This window comes from Cyanistes caeruleus, chromosome 12 (genome assembly GCF_971803275.1).
Source record: "Cyanistes caeruleus chromosome 12, bCyaCae1.hap1.1, whole genome shotgun sequence".
In the NCBI taxonomy this organism is placed as follows: Eukaryota; Metazoa; Chordata; class Aves; order Passeriformes; family Paridae; genus Cyanistes; species Cyanistes caeruleus.
The window spans coordinates 10,250,868-10,268,141 of record NC_141712.1 but is presented as its reverse complement, the minus strand read 5'-3'; the positions used below and the strand labels follow the sequence as shown (position 1 = coordinate 10,268,141).

The 17,274-nt window shown below is 41.4% G+C and overlaps 1 protein-coding gene across 4 annotated transcripts in view; it reads left to right on the top strand.

The window, feature by feature from the left end:
• Positions 1 to 16,257, top strand: part of LOC111934608 (uncharacterized) — a 76,339-nt gene extending 60,082 nt beyond the window's left edge. For 2 of the 4 annotated variants that reach the window (XR_015275206.1, XR_015275207.1), the window contains exons 6-13: positions 551 to 726; positions 1,365 to 2,272; positions 3,177 to 3,363; positions 5,952 to 6,047; positions 7,175 to 7,345; positions 8,788 to 8,906; positions 12,001 to 12,175; positions 14,953 to 16,257. Coding sequence is in view for 2 of the 4 variants with exons in the window: in XM_086847081.1 (XP_086703207.1) it covers positions 9,490 to 9,853; positions 10,172 to 10,482 (675 nt within the window). In the remaining 2 variants the exon portion in view is untranslated. Of the gene's footprint in view, positions 1 to 550; positions 727 to 1,364; positions 3,364 to 3,688; positions 3,773 to 5,462; positions 5,766 to 5,951; positions 6,048 to 7,174; positions 7,346 to 8,787; positions 9,854 to 10,171; positions 10,549 to 12,000; positions 12,176 to 14,952 lie in introns of those variants that run through there. The other 2 variants (XM_086847081.1, XM_086847080.1) reach the window with 2 other exon arrangements.
• The last annotated feature ends 1,017 nt before the right edge of the window (positions 16,258 to 17,274 follow it).

Below are 17,274 nucleotides of genomic sequence, written 5' to 3'. Positions count from 1 at the left end.
CTGTTTCCTCCTGAGCTTAGGAGCTGAGATACTGAAGGATGACATGATACAGAGGTGGAGGATCAAAAAGTCCATGTGCATTATGGGAATAACAGCACTGAAAGAAAAAAAAAAATCTGTTTTTTACCTCACAAAATCTTTCATTAGCTGGCAAACAAGGACAAAGTAGAATAAAATGTTACTCTCCCTGCCACTGTAAGAGTGAATGTTCCTGGTAAGAGTTTGGGAAAATAGCTAATACCAGTGAGAGGCAGAAACTGAGGCCTCTGCCTGGGCACCTTGAGGACATACAGAATGATGGGAAGTTTTCTGTGTTGTCTTTGTGATCCTTCAAAGTCCTCCTTACCTCTGTGCACAGGGCAATAGGAGAGAAATCCTGATTTGTTAAAGTGAAACAAAGCTCTTCTGAAATGATCTGCAAAGGTATAAGAAGAGACAAAATATCCCTTCCTTATAACTTTTTGATCTCCCATATTTCTGGTTTCTCTATTAACATTGGCCAGCCACCGTTCCTGTCCTTTTCTCAATGCTTTTTTCCTTTTCCTGTCAGGTTCCTTCAGCCATGCTTCTTTTCCAGGTGGAAGATGAAAGAAAGGTACAGATAGAGAATCAGGCACCTAAGCGTCATAAGGCTAAATATTTGTTCGCTCACTTAACATGCAGTAAGTCCTGGAGTGCTCTCTGTTTACCCAAGAGGATTTCAGCATAGAGGCTTGCTCCAGAAAGGTATTTGTTTAGAAAAGAGAAAAATCCTGCAGATCAGTGTAATCTCTGTTACTCTAGGGAGTAGTGAGAGTGTAATGTGGTGTGGGTGGGGCTTTTCTCCTTAGTAAAGCAACAGCTCATGGCAAAGACTAAGTGCTATCAAATCTGCATCCTAGGAGAGTCAGAACCTCAATATCAAGTGTCAGAAACTTTGAAAGTTGAGGGTTTTCAATCGATATTTTAAGATGCTGCTAAGCAAAAATTTTATTTAAGTCAAAAGAATGGGTTTGATCCTTCAGGTTTTTCCCTTATAAACTTCCAGACTAAGGCAGTAGCCACACGACAGGGACAAAATCCCATTATGTTCTTCAGGACAAATGCCTCTTCCAGAGATGGAGGAGTAAAGACAATGGTGCTGAGAACTTATTTGCTTGTGAACAACTCTGAATTTTGCTCTACAGAGGGATCATATTGAAGAATTTTCACCCCAGCTCAGGTTTCACCATGGTGAGGACAGCACAGTATAATAGGTGAAGCCTCTGGAAGACGTCATACAAGAAAACCTGCCTTTAAAAGGAGGATAAAATATATGAAAGCTTAAGCAAATAATTTTGTTTCAGGTTGAAAGTTAGTTTTCCTTTTTTCATCCCATTTTTCAGATTAAAGTCAGTGAGCAAAAACCATGTGCATTTGGTGGACAGCAGTTCTGCAAACATGACTGACTGAAGAAAGGCAAAAAATACAAGTACAGCAGCATGGCACAGCAGAAACCAGCTCATCGGAGATGGCAGATGGACAGAACACTAGTTATGCTTGATTTTATATTTTTGCCATTATTTTTTTTTATTAAAGATTTAAAAAATCAATTGAGCAATTTTGCCAGTGAGACTGATTTGCAATGCACATAAGATTTAAAGTTTACCTTTGGATAACTTCATATTGTTTTCTGTCTTTATTTGACTGAATTTGCCACACTGAAACTGAATTAAGCCATTGATTTATCAGAAGTGTTTTATTCTTCATTCTTGATCTGTGCAGATCTAAGTTATAAACCAGGAAAGCAGTAGAAAGTTGCACTTGTAAATATTTTAGAGAAAACTGCTGTTCTGCAGAACTTTATGCTGGTTTTCTCTGGTCCTATTGAGTGCTTTACAGAAGCTCATTTGGGAAATGTATTCTTTGATTTTGGTAATCAATTGATCAACATTTGAAGCTTTGCTCAGACACACAGCTATTGTGAGGAGCAGTTCTTTCAAATATCCATTTGATTGTGTTTGTGATGCTTGCTTTATTCAACTCTGCTCCAGGCAAATTAAAATGTACTGCTATATAATAAGTATGGGAAGGTTAGCACTCACAATTTAGGGATAAAACATTTTGACAGTTCTATTCTACATTTGCATTTAAAAATCGTAATGCATTTGATTAGACCCTATGTTTATCGTAGGATCTCTTGTAGGCATTGCTACTGTGAGATTGTTACCTTTCAGGATTTGTTCTGGACTGTGTGTCTGTGGGGAGCACAAAAGCCTACTGGTTCCACAGACATGTTATTTTCTGATCCATGGTATGTCTCGTTTTCTTTAATTTCTGATGGGGCTCCACCTGCACTGCTGCTGCTGAGTCATCTGTGTTTGTGTCTGAGATATTTTTGGTGTGCAGAGTTAGGCAGGTACATGTGTGTTGTTCTGCCTTATATACTTGCCATGCTTTTCCACTGGTCCCCAAACTCAGCTTTTGGGGCCCTGCAGAATCCCCACGGGGACAGAGGCAGGCATTGTCTGGGCAGAGACGAGAGATCCTGCCCCCACAGCCATTATCCTGGCTGGTGAACAGGTGATGCTCAAGCACAGCATGTGCACAGACAATGGGCAGCGTTCTGTGCTCAGGAAAATGATCTCTGACACAGGCTGATGTCTGAAGGATGGGTCACTAAAACTATCGGGATTAATTGTTCCCCTTTTATTTTATCCATCAACTTTCTGCATTAGGAATGTTTAGGGGAGATTCAAGAAACCTGATACAACATCTGCAACATTGCCATCACCAAGAAAACATTCGTTCAGATAATAAGGCTGTCTCGAGATCCACTGTCTCAAGAGATCATGTGTAAATTAGACCAAGTGATTAAAAAAACCCAAAAACTAACAAACATGCTGGCTAGATAGTTCAAACTTTTCAGAAGAGCAGAAATGAAGAAAAAATATTGTAGAGTTTGCAGGAAAATGTATTTGAGCTGAAATAAGGCCTTCTCCCCAGTCTTTTAGCCAATCTCAAGAGACTTTGTGTAATTATTAGATTTCTCTTGGGAAGGATACTGGACTTAGGTAATAGCAGAAATCTTGTGCAGTGGATTCTCCAGGAACCCCTTTCTACATTATGCCCCATTACTGTGCCTCCAAAGCCCTGAAAACTCATGCACCCTCAAACTGCCTTGAGATGTCATTTTCCATATTTTCCTTCACATTCAGGAGCTGCTTCATCTGACTCAGCAATAAATAGCAGAGAAGAGATGGGCTCTGGGAATTCACAGATATGATGTGCACAGTCATTTTCTGATTGTGAAGGGGACCACTGTAAATCTCTGTGCACCCAGACTGGATCTTGCACTGAAAAGCATCAAAATCTGAATTATACAGAGGCTATGCAGCACTATGGGTAAGTACTTTCGCCTTTCATGTCTTATTATGTTGTTAATTAGTTAATGTTTGTAAAGCACTTTGAAGATGAAAAGCCCTATATAAGTTCTAAGTGTTATTATCTCTAGAGACCTAGGTTCAATTCAAAGGTGCTTAATTACATATGCCATAAATTAGACTTAATGAGTTGTAGAATCATACATTTTATGCAATGCATGCAGATTTCTCAGCCAGAGCAGGGTCTTATGGTCTGCTGCAGTGCTTCTGTAAGTATTTGGAGTTGTTAAGAAAATTACACAAAAATAGGGCAGATAATTTGTAATACCAATTGGATTGCATTTCAGAACTATTTGGGACTTGGTGGAACAAATCACCGGGAGATTTGCTCAGCGGTATCTAGGGATTTTCCAGTAACCAAATTGCTGAAGGTAACAGTTTTGGGGTTATTTTAATTATGGTAGAGACATAATTCTAATCCATAGTTCTGTATTTTGGCTAAACAGAAGGGTGCTGAGAGGTATTGGTATGACTGTTGTCCTTCCAGTAAGACCCTGAAATGTCCCATTACAGGACCACTTCATGTTGGGTTATGTTCACAAGCACAAAAAACAGATTTTCCCATCTCTAGAGATACCACTGTGTAATTTACAACAAGCCATTACAAGCGGGTAGCCTGCAAAAAGGGGAAGCCACAGTTATAGGAAAATGTGGTTTCATTGGCTTTGCAGAGCTGAGAGTTTCTGTGTTTTGTAAGTTACATATTTTGTGGCCAAGAAAGTGCAGACTTTACCCTGCTCCAGCCCCAACACCAGGACAGATGTCCATGGTGAACAGGCAGCTCTTGTGCAGCCAGCAGAGTTTAGACACACAAAACCAGCAGGATCACCCACCTGACCTAAAGGGGCTCTCGTGTGTTCCTGCAGCAGAATATATCCACCTTACCTTGGGCCTTCCATGGACACATGGAGGGAGGCAGGATTTATCCTGCGTGTAAATATGTTAGAACTGATTGTGTTCGTTAGTACAACCCAAGTAGATTGGAAAAACTAATTATTAGCAATTTACCATGAGCGTCGCTAACAGACTTACTTGAAAGTATTTATCCCAAAGTGAAAGTCATTTGATTTGGTTAATGTTTATTGTAAGCATATGCAGACTGTCTTCCAGGGGAAAATGTATTTTTGAGTGCTGCAGACAAGTGAAACTGGTGAGCCCGCAGTCCAGAGAAAGCATCTGTAACCGCAGCCAAAAGGGGAACGAGATTTCTGACATTCTTTCAAGACATGTGTGTGAAGCATGGGTTCCCATCACTTTCAGAGCCACTTGCAGGCCTTTTTCTTTTTATAGATTTAGACGAGTCAGTGTGGACCTAGATTCAGTGTGATAAATTCCTCTATGATTTCTCCCTCATCCTTTCTCTACTGTTATTTTAATGTTTATTTTGAAAAGAAGTATGTTCTTTAAATGGGCCAGAGAACAATTCCTAACAGTGTTTATCACTTACTTTTTCATATTCACAAGAAATGGATTTACTCTTGCACCATAATTACTGGGGTGCATCCTTTTCAAAAACAAGACATGATTTTGATGAATACTTTTCACATACTCTAATAAATAGGAACTTCACACGAATGCTGATTTGAGCTCCAGGCTGTGGTTAAATGTTTTAATAGTGCAGCAAACTTATCAACAAACCTTTCCTTCCCTACCCTTCCCTTTTTACAATGAATAGATTTTTATCCGACTGGGTTGTGACTTGGGGATTTTTGCAAGCAGTTTAGGAACTTGTCAAATATTTGAAAATTTGAGTCTGAAAACAAACATAAAAATCCCACAACTTAAAGCCCAATATTTTATGCAGTGTGTGTTAACTGTGTAAAATTTTGACTTGCCAAAATACCTGCAGGACTCTATTCTCCAACCTAACTATCAGTACTTAACTAGAAGTTCCCAGTCTGGTGCCTTTTGTTAATACTCCAAGACACCATTTATACTGACATAACTCACTGAGCTACCAAATCAGCAGAGCTGCACTGCACTGTTTCTAAATTCCTGCAGCCTTTGTCAAAAGGTGATAAGAATACTCATATTGGTTTTATTTAATCTTGGCATTTCCAGCCTGTCTCCCTTCCTCCTCTGTTTCCAAGATGTCAGTTACTGACATACTCTGGCAGTGATATCACTGTTGCTCAAACATGAGTGAAGAATCTCTGAGCACGTGGCACAGTTGTGAGCCTGAGCAGCAGCGCTGATGTGCCTGTTGCAGGGACACCAGGCAGCAGGGACAGCTGTATGGCAGAGAGTACCTCCATACAGCCAGGCCTTCAAGTCAGCCCAGGGGACCAATGGCTGGGGAGGCTGCTCCTCCAGAAAGTGTTCATGGGCTCAAGAAGCAGTAAATGCGTGTGGAGAAACATTTTGGTAAGTCAACGTCCAGTACAGAACTCTGGTCACTTGGTGGTTGTGTCTGGTCAGGAGTTCTACAAAAAATAGCCATGCTTTTGGTTTGTAACTTCCTCAGACTTTTTCCTGTGTTAAGTCCCTAACTTAACAAAGCACTGATCCCTCCTCTGAAAATCTTTGACTGTGGAAACATTGCCCCTGCAGGAAGTCTGGAAGACTTCTGGATCATTACTGCTTCTGACTTCCTCTCTCTGTCAGCAAAGAGTTATCACAGGTCAGCTGCAGAGTGGAAAGTGTGGGGTAAGCCCAGGTTTAGTATTAATGTGTCTTTATACCACAGTGGATGAAAATCATCCATGCCTACTAACAGAATATGGTACAGAAGTATGTGAGACATCACAAACATGTTGGTGCCTGTTATTTCAGTGGACCTGTGGATTTTTTTGTCAGTAGACTTGAAAAGTGTACTACTGGTCTGCTGCGTGATTCTTGAATTCCTTTCTCTCCACAGTTGTGTTGCAGAAAGAAAGAAAATCAAATGCAAAATTTAAAAACCAAAGTGTCTGGTCTGAGAGCATTAAGAATTAGGTTTAGAGATATTTCATTCCAAGAATAACATTATGACACCAAGTCATAGTCATTAGTCTCATGTACACAGTATAATATACATATTACTTCAGCAAGTTCTGTCCTGTGTGGATTAAGAGCATCCCTTCAGTTTAACCCTCAGTTCAGTAAAACATTTCTATTCTGAATGATAGTTAAGTTTAAATTTAGACATATCTGCAAGTCTATTGTTTTTGATGTCTGAGGTTAATGAGGTTAACAAAAAGCTGAAGTGTTGTCCTGAACCAGAGTTTGAATTGACAATGTGTAACTAAGTACATGTGCACACCAACATTTCTATTTTAAAGTTTCCCCAGGAAATAGACAAGGAAATAATTTAATAAGTGTTCATCAGGAAATCTGCTTTATTATGACTATGTCTTTACAGTTTAAGCCTAAACTTAATTCTGCATTAGGTGTTTGTTGAAATTCTGATTTAAGTAGGAGCACAGTCCATGACTTTATGCATCTGTCAGGACAGATTTCTGAATTGAGATAGTCAAGTCACACTGTTGCCTGACAAAGGATATCAGAAAGCTGTTAGACTTAAAAATGAACAACTCCATAAAGCTGGAGTTTGTCATGGAAACATCATCACATCAACTAATTGGCTTTACTCATTCACCACATTAGAGTAATTATTTGTAATTGTTATTATTGTAGCATATGTCCACCATTTAAGCAGTGCATATTCCTAGGAAGAGCTGGGTCATTCATCAGAGAAACTGAGAAATTGAAAATGTCAAATCAGGCAGGCAGATGGAATTATTTAATTTGCTTTTAAATGAATTTATAATTTTTTCTCTTACTTCCTCATACAGGCAACAGGGAAGCAAGCTAACACTATCTCCTGATTTCACAAGAAAAAAGTCAGAAATACCACAACCACTAAAAGACATCTTGAATAAAGAAACACTTCAGTGGACCCAATCTTCAGGGGTGCATTCAGTTTCTCTGCCACAGGTACCTCTCAGCCAGCAAGGCACACTCAGGTGAGCTGTGAGCTTTGGCCCTGTGTCACTGAGAAAGGTAGAAATGGCCCTTCAGACAGCAATGAGCAGAGTAAATGCACAGACAGCCTGTGCATGGACCCTTCTGCCAGCAGACAAAATCAGGGGATGTGCAGAAAAATCTATTGCAGTTGGTTTTGTCTTGCATTGATAATGGGACTCATACTGATGTGATTTAAGAGTCATAATTAAAAAAAAAAATCAAAACCTGCAATTGTTTCATCTAGATTTCTGGGAGGAACCATTGAAACTTTGCTCAGAATTACCCACGATTATGAAAAAAATGCTCTTTTGTTCTTACATTAATTTGCTTACAGATGGATTTATAATATCCTTTAAAAAATTGGTGTTACACCCATCTGCATGTGCTTAAGCTCAGTCTGCTGAAATGTACTGCTTGAGCTCATGACGAAAGCAACAACTATTGTTTGCCTGCACAATACAAAAAGAAATAAAATGAAGGGTTCAGAATGGACTGTTGCAAATCAAGACTTCAAAATCTCAGTTGAACTGCTTTTTTGTTCAGTATCTTTTATTACGAGAAGAGGCACTTATCACAGATATTTGGGATATTTGGCAGGAAAACTGTAAAACTGAATGTTCAGATGATGATGAAGCAGCATTATTGTTTTCCAGTGCCACTAAAGTCGAAGTTTCCATTTACAACAATTTTTTAAAATTGGTGTGTTTGGTTCTTTTTCCACAAAGATCTCAAAGAGATAAGTTAAGCCTATTACCCTGGATGTGGCAGTTAATATGCTGATGTTAAGAACATACTTAAAGCCAAGAGCTCTTGGCTAGGCATTTTGACTCATTAAAGGAGAAATAAATGTCAAAATGAAGAAGGTAAAACTGTAATACAAAATCTATTAATAAAGCATTCTGAAAAAACTGACTGTTATTTGTTACTAAAGGAGTTGATACACATTTCTGTAATGAATGAAAGGGTTATCTATGAGAATATTTTGTTCTATTGCTTACACTGAAGGAATTTTATATCAAATGGATAGAGTTGCTCCTTAATTGTTCCAATCATAAGATCAGTGTCCAGTGAATAGCAATTCATATAGTCTTATTATCTGACATCTTGTGTCAAATCAACTCGTGGGAGGTGATGGAAAGAGCTTTTTAATGCCGCACAGGGGTGACAGCCTGGAAAAAGCTAATTAAAAAATGTTTTAAAATTGTATTCCTTAGGATCTTTCACTAAAAATCAAGCTCGACTGTACAAAAAATAGACTAAGAGGGTGCTAATGTCACTGCAGCAACAGTAGTCCAAGTGTAGATTGTATTCTGCTTAAATGATTCAGATACTTTCATATGGTTTGGCAAATGGAAACCTTCTCTTACTATAAGTCATTTTTAGCATCTGGATTTGCATGCACGTATTATATCTGTGATATTAATTACATCTATTTTCACAGGTATAGACAGGCGTACCCCAGTCGTGTGGCACCCGTGAATAGATCCAGTGAGCCTGTGCAGCTGTGTTTTGATCAGCAGAGAGGTTTCCTGGCATCCGAGAACTGAAATCACCTTGTGGGTATGACAAGCACATCTAAGTATGTAGCAAGTGAAAATCAAGGGTTTCTGTAAGGAAGAAGTAAGGACACCTACCACAAAAAATTAAAAGTAAAATAACCTTTAATAATCGCAACAATGCAAACCCCATTCTATGCATTGCTCTAAGTTGGCATTTAGCCATCCATCATTTGCTGGCTCATAAAGCTGATTTGTGCTCTTCCCTCCCCTCGCTGTTTCTAGGAGCTGCTGGCCTCTTTTCACCACTCCTTTCCCATAGGCACACAACTGGGACCCAAACACTCTTTTGTCTCTTCTTTGGAACTCTGCTTTTTAACACATGGGGAAAGGGGGAGCTGCGAGCAGCCTTCTTTCTTCTTCATTGTGTAATGCCACTTATAAACTCTGTCGATAGACAATCGGGAGGTGTCTAAAATGTTAGACAAGGAAACAGGTATAATTCAGGGGAAACCTGACCTTGACTGAATAGGGTCAAAATGCCTCCGCCACCTCCTTCATTTGAAACTCCTCATTTACAGACTCAGACTTCTTTCATTGTCGCTTAGAGTTGACAAATACGTGTGGGGTGTGTGTTAGCGTGGGAGATGAGAAGCGGTGAGGAAACCTCGCAGTGTGAGCGCTCAGGAGAGCCCCGGCAGTGCCGGTGCCAAGGGCGGGGTGTCCCCGAGGTGCCCGTGTCCCCGAGGTGCCCGTGTCCCCGAGGTGTCCGTGTCCCCTCAGGTGCCCGTGTCCCCGAGGTGTCCGTGTCCCCTCAGGTGCCCGTGTCCCCGCAGGTGTCCGTGTCCCCGAGGTGTCCGTGTCCTCTCAGGTGCCCGTGTCCCCTCAGGTGTCCGTGTCCCCGAGGTGCCCGTGTCCCCGAGGTGCCCGTGTCCCCTCAGGTGTCCGTGTCCCCTCAGGTGTCCGTGTCCCCGAGGTGCCCGTGTCCCCGAGGTGCCCGTGTCCCCTCAGGTGTCCGTGTCCCCGAGGTGTCCGTGTCCCCGAGGTGTCCGTGTCCCCGCAGGTGCCCGTGTCCCCTCAGGTGTCCGTGTCCCCGAGGTGCCCGTGTCCCCGAGGTGTCCGTGTCCCCTCAGGTGTCCGTGTCCTCTCAGGTGCCCGTGTCCCCTCAGGTGTCCGTGTCCCCTCAGGTGTCCGTGTCCTCTCAGGTGCCCGTGTCCCCTCAGGTGTCCGTGTCCCCTCAGGTGTCCGTGTCCCCGAGGTGCCCGTGTCCCCGAGGTGCCCGTGTCCCCGCAGGTGCCCGTGTCCCCTCAGGTGCCCGTGTCCCCTCAGGTGTCCGTGTCCCCAAGGTGTCCGTGTCCCCGAGGTGTCCGTGTCCCCGCCGTGTCCCGCGGCTCCGCTCCCGGCTCCCCCAGCGCTTTCCCGGAGCACATTCGGATGTCTCGTTCCGAATAAAAGCGCTTATTCCCGGCACAGCGACACCGGAGCAGCTCGAGCTGCTGCCTCCCAGGACACCAACCAAGGAAGCCCGGACTTTTATAGCTCCTATCCTCCCACCTTCTCTCCGAAGGCAAACCTCTCTTCGCCTCCCGGCCCCTCTCCGCTTCCATCACCTCGCTGGCCTCACCCGCCTCCTTTGTTAACCAAAAACTCGGCGATTCCCGGCTCCTGCTGTGTCTCTCGCAGTCCATTCACCTGGCTGGCATCCCCCATCTTCATGCCTTTGTTATCCCAAGGGCTGGCACTTCACGGCCTCTCGCCTCCGCACAGCTCAATCTGCATCTCAGTCTCCAGTTCGGAGCCGGGCTACCTGGGCCAGCAGCATTCCTCAACTGCACTCCATCTGGATTTGGGGAATTCTGCAGCTAAACAAACTCTTTGTCGAGAACACACAATTTCTCTCACCTCAAAAGGCTGTAGCACCAAATTGTGGAGAGTACAGAAATTTGTTTTCAGGAACCCTGTTTGGGTATTCCCAAGTATTAGCACCTAGCAGTTGAGTTCAAGCTCCAACTTCCTAATTCCCAGGTCTATTTGTATATGTTAATTAAGCTCCTGAGGAAACAAAACAAAACAAAACAAAACAAAAACAAAACCAAAACAAAACAAAAAATGGACTGAGCTCTAAATTATGTGTGTAAGAGTTTGTATCTCCCCCTGGTATTTAGAAATCTAAGGCTGTAAGTCACAAAAGGCTTATGAACAAAATGCTTGTGGTTATTTCCAGACTTGGTCATTACAGATATTTCTTGAGCTTCCTGGTGCAATATATTAACTCAGGTCCTTTTTGCTGAATATTCTAAGAATGATTTACCAAAATAGTTGATGAAGTTTCACATAGAACGTATTCCAAGCATTTGTTTTCTACATTATGCATCTCTTTCAACCAGATTTTTTTTTTTGTTGTTGTTATTATGGAAACCCCTTCTAGTGAAAGCTGTTTGACCCAGGAAAGCATTAGCCAACCATCAAGGTCTGGAGCTTTCAAGTAACTATCGGTATTTTTGTTTCAATGTTCTTTGTACAACATCTTTCTCACTGACCAAAAACACAGATGTCACAGGCCTGACTTTCTCATCTCTAAGGATAATTTATATCACTATGGATAATTTTTATCACACCAGAGTAAACAGGGACCTGCAAAAAGTGTCATGCAATTAGAAGCCCTTTAATATCCTTTCACTCTACTGGATAGCAGGATGATGGAATGTTTAGTTTATATCCTTATCCCTTCTGTTTCTTTGCTGGGAAGTGCTTCAGCTAGGACTGGTGTTGGTTGGGAACTGGCAATTGCTCCTCTCCTGCTCCTGAGCTGCTGAAGAACAGCCGCACAAACATACTCAGCACAAGGGCGTTTCTCCACATTTATCTTAGGTTAGCACTTTCCTTTATTTAACTGTCTCTGATCTGACTATATCTGATCATTCCTTCATCTCATTTTCACTTAACCTTTTGCCCTCTACACAGACTAAGCATCCTATCAGATATCTCCCAAGGGACCTTCTTTTTCCCCCCACTCCCCCTTTCTCCACTCTTTCTCCAATTTAGGTGCTTTATGCCACTCCTGCTAATTTACCTGATTACATGGAAGGAGCTGTAGATCTTTTTATAATTGCTGTTTTACTTAAAACATTGATTCTTTAGCTTCCGTCTGTTTTCAGGTCACCACACCTCACTGGAGGTTTCCCTGGCTTAATGAGCAATTCTGAAACCATGGGAAGTACCAGACGATGGGGGTCAGTGTACATTCTGATATTTGAAAGCCACTCCATAGCATCACAAGAGGATTCTTGGCACCTGCCTAGTTAAACTGAATGTCCAATGTTATCTCTCCAGGCAAGTAAGATTCTGGCAATCACTGTAGTCCTATTTCGCTCCTTCTCAGTCTTTTTGACACCAACACATTAATTCTCCCAAGCTCCTTTGGTATGATTGATAATATTGAATATTTCTTTTAACCTTCTACTGCCATTCCTTGGCTAGGTGGTAGTTTTTGTGTTTGGATGTTAATCTCCAGCATGCAGTAGCACATCTTCTAATCACTTACTCATTATGGAGCTCGTTTGTAAAATGTTGCTGCTTAATTTATGACTGCCTGTGAAGCCCCACCTACCACTGGCCCTCCAACACTCCCACTGTCAGAGGTCACATAAAGAAAATCATTGCTTTACACAGAAAATCCTTCTAGTTTAACACAAGGGATGGCAGTCCTTGGACAAAATTTGTCTATGTGGTTCCATGTGATGCACTGGAAAGAAATACATTCTGGAAAGGGTATAAATAAATAAGTTCTCTGGTTCAGTGCAGGAAATGGCCTATCTAAAATGTAATGGCAAAAAATGTCATCAATTTCTTCCAATTTCATGGGGAAAAAAAATAAAATGTTGTCTGAGGAGACACAGATATGTAAAAACAAAAAGACCTCCCAGGATGACTTAAATTATGTTCAAGTTACACATCTACTCCCTGCTCCCTCGAACCCAGTAAATATTTCTTTGGCCTTACTAAGTATTTCTAAGTCTGAACCCAGGAAACCTCAGCTTGACCTTGAAAATAAGATTCCTCAGTTTTCTAAGTAAATGTCTTAGCCACATTACTGGAGGAGTTGCACTTTTTTGATTGAACATATAAAACTTGTCTCTTTTGGCAAACAGGGTAGATTATACTGTGAAGAACTGATTGTTTTCCCAATTAGCTGACCACAGGCACTTTCAAGCTCTGTTTCTCAGCTTCTACACCTCAGTACAATGCTGGTGGCAAGGTTAAAATATCTGTTTGGGGCTGGTAGGGGCAGGGTTAAGCCAGTGAAAAGCAGCAGAGCCTATCTCAGTGCAGATAACACTGACCTACCTTGCTGAGTGAGCATCCAGAGCATCTCTCTACAGAGATTTTGTTTTGTCTTCTTCTCAGGATGGTTTAACAGCATTTGATATTGAAGCATCCTTCTAGCATGCCTTGAATCCCATTTGAGATTTTAGATTGAATATGTCTGGATTTGATCAGTTTTATCAGTTTATTTTCCTCTGATGTTTTTCTCCTCTGCCAGCTGCATTAACTCTTCTTTCACCCAGGACTCACTCACTCCATAGTAAGTGTAATGAAAATACTCTTTTGAAACACTTTGACATCATCTTCTAACATCTGACTCATATTCAGGTATAAATTTCCCAGGTCTGGTTATCAGTTCTCTGTAGAAAAGCATAAGCAAGTGTTCCACGTGGAGTGTAAAAGGACAAGAAAGGTCCCGAATTCCTCTTCTGATCACCAGTCAATGTCTATAAACTGATGTTGAAACTCTCTGTGACCACAGCCTTCCTTTAATGTCATAGCTGAGACATAACTGCCTTTTGTCCAATGAACTTGTTTAAAACATACCAAAATAATAAAGATGGACACTTTGATTGGCATCTACCGTATTAATTGAATTGAACCTGGCTTTAATTCTAACAAAAAACCAAATGCAGTATTGGGTGTTAAATAAAATAAGGCAGTGCTTTTTCAAAATGAACCTTTTCGTTTTTACTTCAGCTTGAGTTTCTCACTTGAGGCCATCCACTCGTGTTGAAGTGCTGTCAGCTAGTGTTTCCCAGAGGCTCCTGGTTCAGGGCACCAGTGCAGACACCCAGCTGTCCAAGCTGGCCCTTGCACCCTCCCCAGGTCCTGCTGACTCCTGGCTGTGCTCAGGGTTTCATTAGGTTGCAAGTTGTAGCCACGTGCAGATTTAAGGGCTCCGTGTATCTCAGGTAATATCCACACATCTGAGAAGGACAGTACTGCTATCCAAACAGAATGAACCTTTGAACTTTGTTAGGTTTTTAATATGACGTTAAGCCTCAGATTTATAAAACCAAACCAGAGCAAAACAAAAGCGTGCTTGCTTTCATTCTGTGTTCTGATTTTGCATTGGATTGTCAGCAAAGCAGACTTTTTACCTATAAACAGATGGCACACAATTCTGTGGGATTTTCCCACATTTGATGAACACACATCAAGTCCATTTACATGAGCATGGAAAATATTAAAATGACTACCAGGTCTGCATAGTGTAAGACACCTGGAGCACATTGCTGCCAGCAAGCTTCTGAGGTGGGGATATTCTGGCACACAGTCACGGTTCTGGGGACTGAGCCATTTTTGACTCAGGTTATTGCATCTTTTGACACCTAAAGACATGTTCACCTCTGACCCAGAAACATCTGCAACGTCAAACTATAAAAACGGGAATGGAAATGTAGCCTTTTTTTCCCCTTACTGTTATTTTTATTTTCTATTGAAAAGGGTTTTAAAAGGTCTATGAAATGTAAAATTGCTTTTTGCCATAGTTGCAAAACTCATTTCAATTTTTATCTGAGATGCACTTGTAGCAAATTTCCAGATTTGAAAAACGCCTGCAATAACCCACTCTGAGGCACAGAGTCTGAGCAGAGCCTGGTCCGCACCTCCAAGGCAAAGGGGGACTGTGGCAGCCACCAGCCTTGTCCTCATTCCCACCACTCACCCCTGCTTTTCCCCAAAGGTTTACACTGCTTGCAAAGTCCTTGTATGTTCTGACTTTGCTTCCTAAAGTAGCTCTGGCTGATTTTAACTCACTGCTTTTGCTCCTTTCTGTGCAGGTAGAATTGATAATCATCCAGGCCATTAGTGCTGCTCCTCTGCCATGGCCCAAGATCAGTCCCAGCCCTCCTGCACCGGGGGCTGCAGGTTCTTGTACTGCAAACCAGTGCCAGTTGGAGTCTGCCTTTCAGCTCTCCTGTTCCTGCAATTTCTGTGCACAGATTTTATTTCTTTTTAATTAATTTTGCCTAGCAATTTTTGGCCCTAAAAACTGAGCTGGGACCTTTTTGTGTGTCAGTCTTCCATCCTGTAGAATGAATTGTGTGGTTTGTAGTAAAATGGGACTCTCTTAGGATGAAAAGCACTATGAAAATCCTCAGAATTATTGTAGCAAATTTTTTGTTTCATTTAATGTGAGAGGTAGAATGTAGGGCAGAGCACCGTTCTATGTTGATGGATATTGCTGTGGTTCAGTTTGCCAAAATTAACACACTGGAAAACAACAAGAACAACAATGATGGGGGGGGAAAAAAGCCTCGACCAAGCAAAAACTTTGGAAAAGTTTCTTTTTTCTGAGTAGAGGCATTTTATGTTAGAGCCTTAGAGCTGATTCTGTCTCTCCCAAGTTATAAACCCTTATGGATGCACCATAAAGATGTCCACCTAATGCAGAGAAAAGCAGATTAATTGATCACAGTAATATATTCTTATCCACTGAATAAGAGCATTCCACACATTGTTTCTTGTTTTGTTTCTGGCTTGTAAATCTTCATTGTAGGATACAAATGAAAATGACCCAAATATGTATTATTTATGAATAGGACTCTCAGATATTATGCTTTAGATTGATTGTGTTAGACAGGATATAACAGAAGCACAATAAGTCAATGAAAAATAAAAAGCAGAAAAAATGTTTCATGCTAAAAATGTAGTTCTAGTGACACCTCTTATATAAAGGACATTTCCAACACATTGACATTTATATTTATCATGGCTGTGCGTGTGATTTACAGTTGTCTAAGGTACTGAATATCAGGAATATCCATGCACATACACACCCCTTTGAATGATGGCAAGACATAGACTGCTGCATTGCCCCTTACACAGCGAGCTTTTCCTCCCCTTTTATTTTTCTTCTCTAGCTTCAGGGACGCAGAGGAAGCAGTAGATCAATAGGGTGTCTTGACTGAAGTTGCCTGCAGCACTTCCATTTCTCAGACTGGACACTGATGCTAACTATCAATAGCAATAAGAGGCTGTCTCAGACAGAATTAAGGCTCCTTCTTCTGCATGGCTGTCTGGTGCTTACTGATAAACATCTTGTGCACAGGATTGCAACAAATAAACCATTTCAAGTGTGCAAACTAGCCACTGTCATTCTTCCTATTGATACTTGCTGTGGGCTGAAGGGACTGCTGGTTATTTTCATACAGTTGATAACATGTTAGATAAGGGTACAGATGGATAATAGTACAAAGGCATAATGCTATAAAGTGTAGAGAAATCATTGATGAAATTCTCTCTGCTCCTGTAGAAGCCCTGAGACAACAAAAGACGAAAATATTGACTTATGTTCAAACTACTTAAGACAAGCTACAGCTAAATTTAACTATTTATTAACCTCTGTTTTTTTAGGTAATATTAAAGATATCCTGCCAAGCTATCTTATTCAGAAATGTTTCATTTATCAGTCCTGTATTTGCTAGTTTATTCTGGAAATAAAAGTAATCAGGGTCTAGATGCAGGTATGATATAGATGGGGAGCTATTGGGCAGCATTCACTTGTCATTTGGCCTGAGCTATACACTCCTATATACACATTAGCAGTTGCTAATTTTGGAATAACTGAGCCACTTTAGCCTCCCTCCCTGCAAACAATCAATTTCTCAGCTGATCTATAGCTCTGTAGTGCATTCCTGGTTTTCAGCCTGAATAAGGATGAAGAATTGGGCTCTCACCCACCCACATGAAATCACCATTAAAATACCCTGGCCCAGATCTTCTTGGTGGTAAGTCCTGATAACTCTGCCTAAGTCAGATATCCAGTGGAGTTATGCCAATTTGCCAGTGAAGAGCTCACATGCTAATTGGGGTTTATTTTTCTTTTAATTTTGCTTTAAATTGGCTAGGGCAGGAGAAGTGCTTCAGATGCTCTGCTGTAAAATCAGACGAGCCTTATTTCATATCCCCCTTCTGTGGAGCTCTGACCATTTACAGGAGCAGACAATTTGGCTCTGAGACATCTCCAGCTTTCTATGGTGTGGGTTTTTCAGATCAGGGGGCTTGTTTTCAGAGGGAAATTTCAATGATACATTTTGAGTTTCAGACCATCCCAAACAAAATGTATCAGGTAACTTTGTCTTCTTCCATAATAATATTAA